The sequence below is a fragment of the Hesperophylax consimilis genome, chromosome 9 (genome assembly GCF_061612785.1).
Source record: "Hesperophylax consimilis isolate HC1 chromosome 9, BYU_Hcon_1.0, whole genome shotgun sequence".
Taxonomy (NCBI): Eukaryota; Metazoa; Arthropoda; class Insecta; order Trichoptera; family Limnephilidae; genus Hesperophylax; species Hesperophylax consimilis.
The window spans coordinates 31,602,934-31,616,183 of NC_142844.1; the positions used below are offsets into that span (position 1 = coordinate 31,602,934).

The following is a 13,250-nucleotide window of genomic DNA, read 5'->3' on the forward strand; positions in this document are numbered from 1 at the left end:
CAACTGACAGTTCGTGTAAATAATATAAGAGAAGTAGCTGGTATAAAAAAACTAACTTCTATTGTAATGCTATAACACGGAAATTATACTTAATTTAGAATTCATGAATGTACAACTTTCGAAAATCTATAATGAGTTTAAATCAACTTCCATTTTGGGAGTATAACTAGTGCGCCATATTAAAAAAAGTGTATCCTTAAAATATTGTGAAACAGTATTATAATATAGTAGACTATTGAGTGATTGTTTATTTGTTTTCAATGAAAACAACACATTCTTTAAAATTTTATTGATTAAACGTCTCGACTCTATTGAATAAATAAAAATAACCCGTTTTTTTCGCCATCTATTGTCCAAAAGAGCTTATTGAGTGATATTTAGGAATTAATGTGATATTTATAATATTTTAGCAAAAAAATTTGCACGGAGATGTAACATATGTAATGTCGAAATGTTGTGATATTGTTTGATTCTATTATGTGAACATGTCTGCGAATTTGAGTCCAGCAAATCAAATTAAACTATTTTGGGATCATTTCTTCTATGCAGAAACTGGAACTTATGAGGTAATAAGAATTTTTAGATAATAGCACAAAGTTTAACCAGATAATTATTTTGAAAGATTAATTATTTCTGATATAATTTGTGAAATTTTTATTTGTATTTAGGACTAATATGCTTTGTATTGACTTGCGGAAATTTTATTATTACACTAAATATCTTGGAAAACAAGAGATTTCTGATCTGTAAATCAAAAAAGTAAATATTCGGGATCGCTGGCCACGCATAATACGATTTAAAAAAATTAACTTTTGATTCACCTTAATTACTGTATAAGGCAACCAGAGATGTGCTTTATTTCAAATAAATTCATTTCAAATGGAAATGCAAAATGCGAAATGGGTATTTTCCATTTTGCATTTTAAATGCTTTTCTAAAAACCATTTTGCATTTTGCATTTTAAATGCTTTTCTCAATGCATTTTCTATTTTAAATGCTTTTTTGCAACATTCTTCCTACTATCTCCACTCATCTTTTTTTCATAAGCCCCAAATATCAGTCGGTCCTCAACCTCGCTATGAAAGATAATTTCCATTTGTCAAGTTGCTCCCTGGTAGGAGCCCTGGCAATTGAGTGATACCATTACAAAACTTACTGATTCAAATACTGAACATGGGGCCATGACGCTGTAATATTAAATGTTAGATAGCAGTTTCTATGTTTTTACGTTGGCAACATTAGTCCCGCGCAAATTTTTTGTGGTTTCATAATCTGTAGTCGTGGTGTTTTTGGATTTACCATCATGTAACATGTTTGTTCTACATTGATTTCCATTATTAAATGACAAAATTTTTTAAAAATTCTATAATTATTTTAATTGTTTGACCTGAGAAACCATTTTGCATTTTCAATGCATTTTGAAAATGGGTATTTTGCATTTTGCATTTGAAATGCTTTTCTAAAAACCATTTTGCATTTTGCATTTTCAAATTGAAAAGTTTTGACCCATTTCCATTTTGCATTTCAAATGGTTTTGGGTACCCTTTTTGCACATCTCTGAAGGCAACTAATCTGCATTTGGGAAATTTTTGATTTTATCATTCAAATTTTTAATTACGTAAAATGAAAATTAGCTTTCGTTGTATGGATGACAACCATTTAGAATAATTTCTGTCTACAATATTTTCATATGTTGGTATTCCTGATACTGCATACGATGCTAGAAGAAACATTATTATTCATGCATATTATTTAGGCACTATTTTGGTGGTTACTCTGGAAAAAATAAAATAAAATTAGGTTGTTTAGGCAAGTTTTTTCAGCAATTTTTAAATTTTTTTTTGTAAAAAAAACCAAACATAAACTACCCTTACCTAATCTAACCTAACCTACCCTTACCTAACCAAACCTAACCAAACCTAACCAAACCTAACTTATACCAACCTAACCTATACTAACCTAACCTAACTTAACCTATACTAACCTAACCTATTAAACCTAGACTTTAAAAAAATAAAATTAAAAAAAAACTCACCCAAATATTATTATTTTGTTTCCACAGTTCGTCAAAATTAATAATTTACACAGAGTAAATGGTAATAACGTCTTTTCTAGCCACTTGTATAATATCGGGAATAACAACATAAGAAAATGTCATCAACAGATTATTTTAAATGGCCGTCATCTCATATAACGAAAGCGAATGTTCATTTTACATAATTAAAAATTAGAATGCTAAAATTAAAAATTAGAATGCTAATCCCTAATAATTAATTACCACAAAAAATTGCCCTTTATTTTTTCATCCATTGTTGTAATTTTATGCATTACTCTTTTCTAAAATACTAAATTATAGGTTATTTTCGGTTATCAAGCTTATTGGGTATCGTAAATAATATAAAAACACCAACCTTAATTGGTTGTGAATCTTGTAAAACAAAAATTGTCTTTGAATATTGCATGGATCAATCATTATTTTAACCACGTTGGAAAAAATATTTGAATTCTGTGACGCATTCCATTGAATAAAAACAAATGAAAGAGAAAATTTTAGTTATTTTGAATGTAAATACCTAGCAGACGTAGAATATAAATTGTATATTTATTATCTATGTACGTCGTCATGTTGTTGTCTCAGGATTTAAACTAGTTACATAACATTTTTATTTCATATTATTAATACATTCTTATTGTTGTGGAAAATTACAATCTTTTCTGGAATGTTCTATTTCTCACACACCTACGTTTTTGTGTGTTTTAATAAGTGTAATATTTTGTCTTATTGTTTAATGTTGTTGTGTAATGGTAGGAAAACTTCAGCCTGTGGTCTATCTGCAAAAGATTTGATGAATTTCATATATAATTTTTTTTTATATTCAATGAATAAATTTAATTAGTTTGCATTTGATATGTTCCTGTTTACGTCTCTCCTATTGTTTCACTAAAAATGCAAAATTTCTGTAGATTTACTGATTTCGTATTAAAGGTACCAATCTACCGAAAATTATTAAAATATACTGAAATTTATTAAAAATAGGGTTTTTTGCCCCCATATTTAGTTTACTTAAGACTTACTTAGTTTGATTCCAATTTAATATTTTGTAGATTTCTTTGAGATTGTGGAATCTATCTTTCAATATTCTATAAAATGTAAATGTTTTAAATCTTATATCTCCGAAAGTTCTTCACCTTTGATTGATTGATTTGGAATTTTGACACAACATTGCATTTGAATACGCACATGTTTTTATATACCTATATTATATAGATGTCACCTGTGACAGGTAAAAGTATGATTTTTTTTTAAAACAGCGCAATCTGTTGGACAAACATGCTTTTTTTGATAAACAGTGCATCTGTTGGACGTAAAAGCAACATGTGCTTATTGTTTCTCTATCTGCACAGACAGACTGAGCTACTTATTAATAAACTATGAATTGTTACCAAGCCTTTGTTCATCTTCCTAGTTTGAAATAAAATTTCCCGCCTTTTATTCATTGCATTTTCACGGTCTTCGCAATCAGGATAATATCCTTCCATAGATAATAGCCTATCTATGATAATAATTAATTGTTAAACAATCACTTTTAGATATTGTCTATACCAGGGGTCTGCTTGTGAGTCTCATGCGGCTTTTCAAACACCAATTTCAATTTCATCTCCCCCGACCAGTCTTAAGAGATGGAGCCGCCTAACGATCTTTGACATGAACAGCATCAGTGTCGCTAACTCAGCTCTTTTAGAGCTAGATTTAGTTCCAAATCTATATCATCAGTTCCAAATAAATGGTTTATCTTCCCCTCAGGATACAAATATATTCTTAGAAACCAGTTTCTTTTTTTTTTCAGAAATTCTCTAGCCACCCCTAAGTTGCTAGAAAATACAATTCTCTTATACAGCACTTTAAAAAAAAAACGCTTTGGGCCTGTAACGTAGCTCAAAGTCCCAAAACTAGAGATGGTTGGTACCTGAAATACTTTGTCACTGCGGTTCCAGTTACCGGAAGCCGGCATGGGATCAGTTCTTTATCCATTTAAAAAAAAAAAAGTTATGTGAAACCGCACAAAAGTCCCAAAAGCTCCCAACCGTCTGAAGCCAGTGAGACTATGGCATCCCCAATTGGGGTGTGTTGTGTGGCTGAAGGTAGTGGGGAGGGGAAGGAGATGGGGAAGCGGAAGGTAGGGAAGTATCTGGCTATTCAGAATATTAATATTATTCCTGGTATTCTGGAATGTGGCGCAAATATACTATATGTTATTTTTAATTAATAATTTGTGAAATAACACAAATTAATCAAATATTTTTTTGATAAAAATTTTTCTAATATTTTAAAGTTTTAAAAAATATTTAACAAGGAACTCGGAGAAATCATATCTACGGTTCCAGTGACAGCAAAGGATCCGGTTCCATGTAACCAGGACAGGAGTATCGACCATCTCTACCCGAAACAAAAGATCACTTAACACATTTCTGGCGGGTATTTTTTGCGCTGGCGTTACGCTGTCTCCGCCGAAAATAAAGGTCCCGCGCGAATTTCTTTAATTTGTTTTAAATCACTATAGCTTCGACAATAATTAAAAATATTTTAATTAAAATTTCTACGTAGTAACTAAGCATACCCAAGCTATAAAAGTACTAAACAGAAATCGAATATTATTTAAAATGCAACTAAATTAAACTTCTAATATTTTTATTAAGGTCTGCCTATTGGTATTTGCCCATACCTGCTATCTTTAAATACGCCTGACATCTCTCGCTCGCTTGCACATAGGAGTCGAGTAGGGCAGGACAGAGAAAGAGAATCGAATTCGGTTTCACGGTTATAAAAGCCCTCATTCCAGGAACTGAATTATTACAATAACAAATAATATACTATCCTTTTGTTGAAATACCGATGTAAATGAAAGGCACGAAGATAAATATAAAAAGAAGATTTGCATTATGATTCGACAATTATGTACATATAGTTGGCAACTTTACAAATAGATTGGTATATAATATTAATATAAAAACATTGAATAATTCCGTCTTCTCTGCCATTGAAATGAGGCTGGTACAAAAGGTAGAATTACCCTTCCAGGCCGAAGTGTGTTAATACTTGGACATTCTCTATATGTACAAGCCTGATAATACTTTGGTAATTTTGGTACTCGGCTTTGCTGGGGATATACATATACAAGCTTAAAAGATAGACATATACCAACCCGGAGTTTTCTGTAGGCCTTTTCAAGATATACAATTCCGTAGTACATTATTTTGATGTATCTCTTAAGGTTTAGCCAGCGTTAGAATGTAAGTGCCTGAAAATATACTATAGTTTCATTCCGAATACTAGTTTTAATAAATAATAGTTTGTATAATTACCAAGTTATTATAAACAAATCATTTGTAAATGCATTCAGAGTTACTTGACGCAACTTGTTTTGCAGTAAATTCAAATCTCCTGGTGGAAAATGGACTTCAAGCTATGTCATGACTTTCTAACCTTCACTCTACCCCCTCGATGAGTGAACTTCGTAAAGTATTCTATGAACCTTGAATAATTCAAATGGTTGTGAAATAATACTTACCTACACCATTTTTCGGTAGACAAGCTTTAACTTGTTTGCAAAGTTCTTCCGAATGCTGTAAATAAAAGGCAGAAAATTTTATTTTGCTTTGGAAATCATCAATTCGGTGAACTTATTATAGAAATGTTTTAAATACAAAATTTTATTTCAGAAATCCTCCTGGTTGGACCTTTTTTTGGCAGAATTCCTCATTCAATTAAAAGATGGAGGAGAAGTTTCTTCAATATTATCATTCTGGTGAGTCTATTTTAAGATCTTAAATTATTTAGAGGTCAATAACACCTTGCACAGTCAGCTGTGATTATATATAAACACAGATGGTTTCTAAATTGAAAGACAAAATCTCAAATACTAACAAACATTTACAATTTTTCTTAAGTTTTAGTAGCGACATTTTATAAATTAAAAATTCTTTTCAAATTTAATGTTTCTGTGATAATTAATGTAAATAATGTCGCCGGTAAAAATAAACCGATTCGTGGTAATTTATCGGGGATAAACAAATACATAATAACAATTGTTGTTGGACTGAAACCAAAGATGCCTAATTACATAGTTCAACAAATAGTTTGTAAACAAATAAATAAGTAATTTACAATGTTCATATTATTAATGTGTGTCATCATAAAATAATCATAGAAAAGCAATACATGCATACAGCGAAACCTCTATCCCATTGAAATAAACTAGGAATGCCAGAATATAGAAAAAAGCTACATTCATACTTGAATAAGGACGGGTTGTTTCGGAGAATTTGAACAATTCATCAAATTTCAACGTTCATTTTCAAGTTCTGTGAAAGATTTTTTCAAATTCTGTTTTTATTTCAGTTTTGTCAAGCAACTAGCCTACAATGATATAATAACAGAATAAGTCTTTCACAGAACCCGAAAATGAACGTTGAAATTTGATGAATTGTTCAAATTCTCCGAAACAACCCGTCCTTAATGTTTAATATTCTGAGATATCTGATTTCACATATAAATGGATGTGTTTAAATAAAAGTGCTGTGATTCTCAAGGACAACTAATGTCAGAAGTGGCCACCAGCAGCAATCAATTAAGTAAAATAGTACAAAAACTGAGTGCTTTAAATGATTAATGCGATAAACGATGCTCAGAGGAATGATCTATTATTGCAATTTTTTTTATTAAATTAATTTGGTGTTGGAAGAAATAAACGCAACGTGCGGGAAAACGATTATTTGAGGAAAGATCGATCGATATTTATGATTTAGATTAAAAAATACTCTTTGTATTTAAAATAATAATAAATGTTTTATTATCTTCGTTTTTTGTAATAAATAGAGATAAATATATCTCACTGGGATCTCATTAGCTGAGGATTTAATTTACATTTTAAAATTTAATTATTTGGAGTTACAATATTATTATGTAGTGTTTTTTCAGTGTAGTTGGGTGGTTACTGTGTTATGATTTTTGAATTTGGGTGGGATTTTGTTTTAGTGAGTTTAGTATTTGTAGTTGCTTGTTGGATATGTTTTTGTCTAGTTGTATTCGTAATTGCTTGTTGAATATGTTTTTGTCCAAATATTGTATTCGCAGTTATGCACTAACTTCGGGGGTGATTCTAGATGATAGTGTAAGTAAAAAGATAAATAACTTTTTTTGAAAATCCAACGACTTAACACTTTGCAGGCCTTTGCACGCGTGCTAAGCGTATCCGGCCGCGTCCGTACGCAGTTTGTGACACAGTTATCTCCCGACTGGCCGAGTTCCTTCAAGTAAACATACCTCATCCGTCCGGCCTTTTTAGCACATATTCAATAATTATTCATATTTACAAAACCATTATTTAAATATATATGTTATTCTTTTTGAATATCTTAGAATGATTCTTTATTATTATATTTTCAAAATAAAACAATCCATTTTATAAATTAGTTAATTTTTATTTACAGACAAACGCAATCTAAAAACGAAAACAAAAAATCCGCTAACACAATTTATATTGTAAAATCTAAATGAATAGTTCTCGTTCAACCCGATCTACAAAAAAATTGCAGTTAGATAGTTACAATATGTCAACCATTTTACGCGTCTATCACACACCAAGCTTGCTCAGCAACTGAAGCACTTGAACTCTCGCCGTACAAAAACAGTTTGTTATACAGCAACGATTTTGGGACTGAGTGTAATTTATGAATCCCACTTGACTCTAAACTTAACACCTTACGAACAGGACGCGTAGTTTATTTAGGAAAAATATGCAAACCATACACAAACACAGTTCGGACTCAACTCAAAGAAAAAGGCATAACGAACAGGGTCCGGGCATGGCCTGGAAAGTGTTAATGTAGGTTTCAGGTGAAAAAAAGTTTAATTTTTTGTATGAAAAAATATTTTTGTAGGGTAAAAATCTTGAAAAAAGTTATTTGTCTTTTTTACTAATGTCCATTATGTAGAATCACCTCCAGAAGTTAGTGCACTTAACGCCAGAAATCCTGCACAACCATGTTAATATTGGGAACAATTCTTTAATGCAGCCTTTTCTTACAGTCCATTGGGAGGTATCGTGACACTGGTCGGCTGTGAGCTCCTATGCGGGGTCCACTGCGTGACGTCTTCCTCGTGTGCACAATACCTTCAGCTGGCCAGGAATGACTTTGCGCCCCAGCCGTGTCTTCCCAACTTTCAACTCTGTGAGAAGATCAATGGCAAGGACTTTGGCAACAAGACCCCGTCACCCGGGACAAATTCATCCTCTGCTCAGAATAGCTTTCCGCCTGTCAACTTTCCACTGCCTTCTTCTATACAATCTCTGCAGAAATACATTCTCAAAGGATCGGCTTGGAGATGTCTTGCTTTGTTGCAGGCTTTGGGAGTTGAAGTAAGTTAACATTTGAAAATATTTTTTATACCATAGTCAATGAAAGCTAAGAACATATAGCGAAACCCACATATAAGGTATTATCAACTGCCTCCGTAGTTGAGGGGTAGGACTCCTAACTAGGAATCTGGAGGTCTTAGGTTCAAATCCCGACATGCGCAAGTAAATCTTATTTATCGTTTCACAATTAATTGATTTAGATAATATAGGTAAGTATTGTATATTTGAGGCACATTGCAAAGTTGCCCTGGTGAAAGAGCATAATTTAGAATTGAAACGTTGCTTGAAATGGTTTTAGCCATGTTTGGTGACCAGATCTAAATAGCCAGATACTTCCGCACCTTCCTCTTACCCATATATTTCCCTCCACACTACCTTTAGCCTCACAACATACCCCAATTAGGGATGCCATAGTCTCACTGGCTTCAGACGGTTGAGAAGCAGTTGGGACTCTTGTGCAGTATTCATATAAAAAAAGGTTCCCACGTAAGAAGTTTCCATACTCAAGTCTTTCTGTTTTTCAGTCCCTTGAAGTATGACATTAAAAATAGCCCAATTTATCCCACACAAGATTTTTATTCTGGTGCCTTGAAAAACTTTGTAAGAGAATTCATTGTATACAGAAAAAAATCTAAATTAGCCTGAAATAAGTATTGGAATAATATGACTTGTTTTGATTTTCGAAATAGACTTTTATTTAATGGAATTTTATGCCTCTTTGTTCTATCTCCATATACATTTTGCGATGTATTAATAATAAACAATAGTGCTTCTCTATCCCTAATAGGGTAGTTGTGGTTAGCAGATTTTTAGAATTCTGTATTTCAGAATTCTTCCATCTTTAATCGGTGATCTCCCCTACTATGTATGGGGAGCACATTACATAATAAAAACATTTTTTTATAATCACCTTCTCATAATCGCATTATTTTTGCCTGATATCAATTTTAGGAAATGGAGTTGTATTTCTATCCATAACTATTTACTATGTATCGTATAATTGATCAATGATTTTAAAGTAAAAAAAAATATTTTTGTAAACAAGATTTTAAGGTGATAAAATTTCCCTAATATGAACCTTAATCTATCTATCTATCTATATAAATATAAATGTTCGTTTGTTCAAAATCTTAAATCTTCAAAAGTTTTTGGGGATCAAGAGAGAGGCACGAAATGAAAGAAAGTTGTGAAGGTCACATGTGTTTATTGATGAGTCAGTTGCCGTGACGAGGAGATGATGTAGGACAAATGTTGAATACTCCGGTTGCTGCGAGGATGTGCTGGTCAAGCGCGGGTCAGTGAGTAGACGCCGGGCGCTGGTGACCGGGACTCGATGAAGGTCAGGCACTGGCGAAGAACGTAGGTCTTCAGGCACTCCAGTGCTGACGAGACGGCCGAAGGTGCGGCGGACCTTGTAGGCGGTTGAGCGGGAACGATGTAGACCAGTGAGGATGCTGCGTGTCCTCGTGGTGGTCATGGTAGCGTGGAAGAAGCGCTGGTCAGAGACACTGGAACCAGGGCGCTTGTAATCCGAGTAGCGCTGGCCACGGACGTGGCCGAGGCGCTATGATGGTGTCCCGATGGAGTCCACGATGGTACGGGCGAAGCCGGGAATATCGTCCTTTGCGCTAGTAAGAGTAGCGCGGGTTAACACTCGTTGATCCTTGTAGACTGACGGCGGAATGATGACTGACTGACTCGCTGCGTCGGGCATATTTATACTACACGGCCGACGGCGGCAGTAGGTAGGTGGATGGCAACTAAATTCTAGGCACTCGCACAGACTGTGTGTTTCGGGAACCTTCGATAGCGCGGCAATTATGCCTAGGCCGTAGACTCGTTCCTTCTGGCGAGTTCTCGTATGTGTAAGACGGCTCGTGACGTATTGTCACCTGGTAGACAAGTAGGTGTTTGAAGTACGTAGGTTGTTCTGTTTACGTTGCGGTTTGGACTGCAGGTACATAATTCGGGAGTAGGTACTAAGTAGGTCGAGCGGTTTATTATTAATTATTTAATTTAGATTTTTCTCGACGCTACAAGTTCTTCACCGATTGCTTTGAAATTTTGACACAACCTTGCATTCGAATACGCATATGTTTTTTTATACCTATATTATATAGATGTCACCTGTGACAGGTAAAAACATGGCGGACCTAAAAGCAACACGCGCTATTGTTTCACTATCTGCACAGATAGACGGAGCCACAACAACACGTGGCGGGGTACAGCTAGACTATTACATATATTTTCAATATGGTTTGACCAGTTAAAGTTGACATCTATCGTAAGATCAAGGCATGTATAGTTGTACACTTTTATATGTTTAGGCATTTACTTTGCATAGATTGGTTTTTGTATGCCAACAGTCGTACATATGACTTTTTATACACATTTAGTATTATCAAAAAAGCATATTATCCTAGGTGGATATTTTCAATTGCGTACTTACCAAATACAAGATATCCATAAAATAATATTTCTCTGATGGTTTGTGAATAATGTTATGTCTCTATTGTTTATATTTCTATTATGATTTAATTTATATCTACAACCTCTCTCCATGGATATAAATGTATTGATAATTGTTTTGTTTTGTAATTTTTCGATCTATATAATCTTATGTTTTGTATAAATTTTTGAATTCATATTCCTTTCTTACAAACTTAATTTACTTATTCCTTATTATTCTGTTTCAGTAGAGGTAAATTCACAAGGAGGAAATCCATAATTGGTTTTATTTAATATTTATGTTCAAACTGAAATAAATGTAAACTGTCGATTTCCCGAAAATAAATAAATTTCCTTATTCTGACAACTTACATATTGTGAGTGTGTAAGCATATATTCATTTTTTTAACATAAATAATAATTCCTTTGTCGTAGGACTATTTAAATATATTATTTAGATTTGTTTGCAAAAATTCCACAATTTTGCGTGGATTTGTTACCCTATTACTTATGGTCTACTGAAACTACATAATAAATACATAAAATTTAAATTGTATGAAAATAAATAATAACACTTGAAGTTGTTTGTTGTTCTGTTTTCCTTTGGCTGACTTGTGTCAATCATTATTCAAGATACAAGACAACATTATATGAAAAACAACCAGCATGATGCTATTGACCCTGAAAAAATTTACTAAATATATAATATTACGTACATCCAACAAAATTTTGGGAAATCAACAACTAAACGCGTATACATGTGTAATTTATTTTTATCTCATAAGTTATCAGGGTACGTGATAAATGTTACGAACAATGTGACATGTGTTAAATTATGTCAAATATTTATTCAAGATTAAAATATCAACTGGTGGTTTATTACTATGCAGTTAACATAGTAATAACTTCCTGATTGCAGGGCTTTAAAACCGTAATAATATTATTTTTATTCTATTTTTCATTTCATTTTATTTAGGAAACAGTCATTTATATATTTAGCATAAACGGCAATTATTTACAATATTAGACCAATAATGTTACATTAATTCTAGTCGTTGATTCAATATTTGCACCTATACAATATATTTATAAGTGACAAAGAAATACAGGGTTTTCCAATAAGAGGTGTTATTTTGAATAGCCCGCTATTTCGGTAGATGTTACTTTTGAAGCTGTCATTTTTTGACATTTGACAAGTAGAAACTTTTTTTTCTTCTTATATTAACTCCACACAGGAGGCCCTGAAGAAAATAAAACTACGCCATTAATAAAAATGGAACGATACACCCTTCAACAACGCATTGAAATTATTAAAATTCACTTGAGTGAATCAAATGCAAATCATCTTGAGTGATGAGGCCCATTTCCACCTCGGTCAACAAGCAAAATTGTCGCATCTGGGGCTCGGAAAACCCAAGAGTTATTGTTGAAAAGCCTCTCTATCCTCAACGTGTGACTGTTTGGTGCGGTTTATGGTCCGGCGGAGTCATTGGACCTTACTTTTTCGAAAATGAGGCTGGAGCAATAGTTATGGTGAATGGATTGCGCTATCGAGAGATGATTAATGATTTTTTATGGCCGGAATTGGATGGTATTGATCTGGACAACGTTTACTTTCAACAAGACGGCGCTACGTGCCACACAAGCAACGAAACCATTGATCTTTTACGATTGAATATCAAAATAACACCTCTTATTGGAAAACCCTGTTTAAAGAATAAACACTATAAGGAATTACAAAATGTTATAAAAACAGTTAAAGATAGTTAGTAGTAATACAGTTTTCGCATGGTTATAATAAAAACAATAAAATAAACTAAGATGATAGGATTATTTCACAAAATAAAAAATCAAGTTATCAGTTTAGTAAGTTGCATTTTATATGTTTTCAAGTTACACTTGAAAATGTCTACATCTCTAGAGGCATTGTGAGTTTTACAGATACGTCCTAAAAGAGTTTTGTGCATATTTGGCTTTACAGTGTTGTGTTCTAAATAAGTTGTTTGATCCGGTGTTGTGTTTAGGGAAACGAAATGAAATCTTTTCCAGCAGATATGATGAATCAACAAGACTGTTAACGATTTTGTATAAGAATAAAGCATCAGAAATTTTTCTGCGTTTATATTTTAACATCCTTCCATTATATCTAAAAAATATTGAAGATATTCAGGAATTTAAAATAAAATTAAAAAATTACCTAAAACTACTATAAAAGTCCATATCTTACTCTTATTATTATTTCCTTCAAATCTTGAAACTGTATTATTGATAAATCTTGCCTATTTCTTACTTATCCCTTTGGTTTTGCAAATATATTATTTACTTACTTACATGATTCCATATAATTGAGCTAGGATTCACTCACCAAACACAAGAGCCTCG

General features: G+C 32.7%; 1 protein-coding gene across 4 annotated transcripts in view; it reads left to right on the forward strand.

Moving 5' to 3' along the window:
- Positions 1-13,250, forward strand: part of mv (lysosomal-trafficking regulator mauve) — an 83,365-nt gene continuing 70,115 nt past the window's right edge. For 3 of the 4 annotated variants that reach the window (XM_089635905.1, XM_089635907.1, XM_089635908.1), the window contains exons 1-3: positions 1-566; positions 5,722-5,807; positions 8,090-8,420. In XM_089635905.1, the coding sequence (XP_089492031.1) occupies positions 486-566; positions 5,722-5,807; positions 8,090-8,420 (498 nt within the window). In that variant the 5' untranslated portion in view covers positions 1-485. The remainder of the gene's footprint in view (positions 567-5,721; positions 5,808-8,089; positions 8,421-13,250) is intronic. The other variant, XM_089635906.1, reaches the window with a different exon arrangement.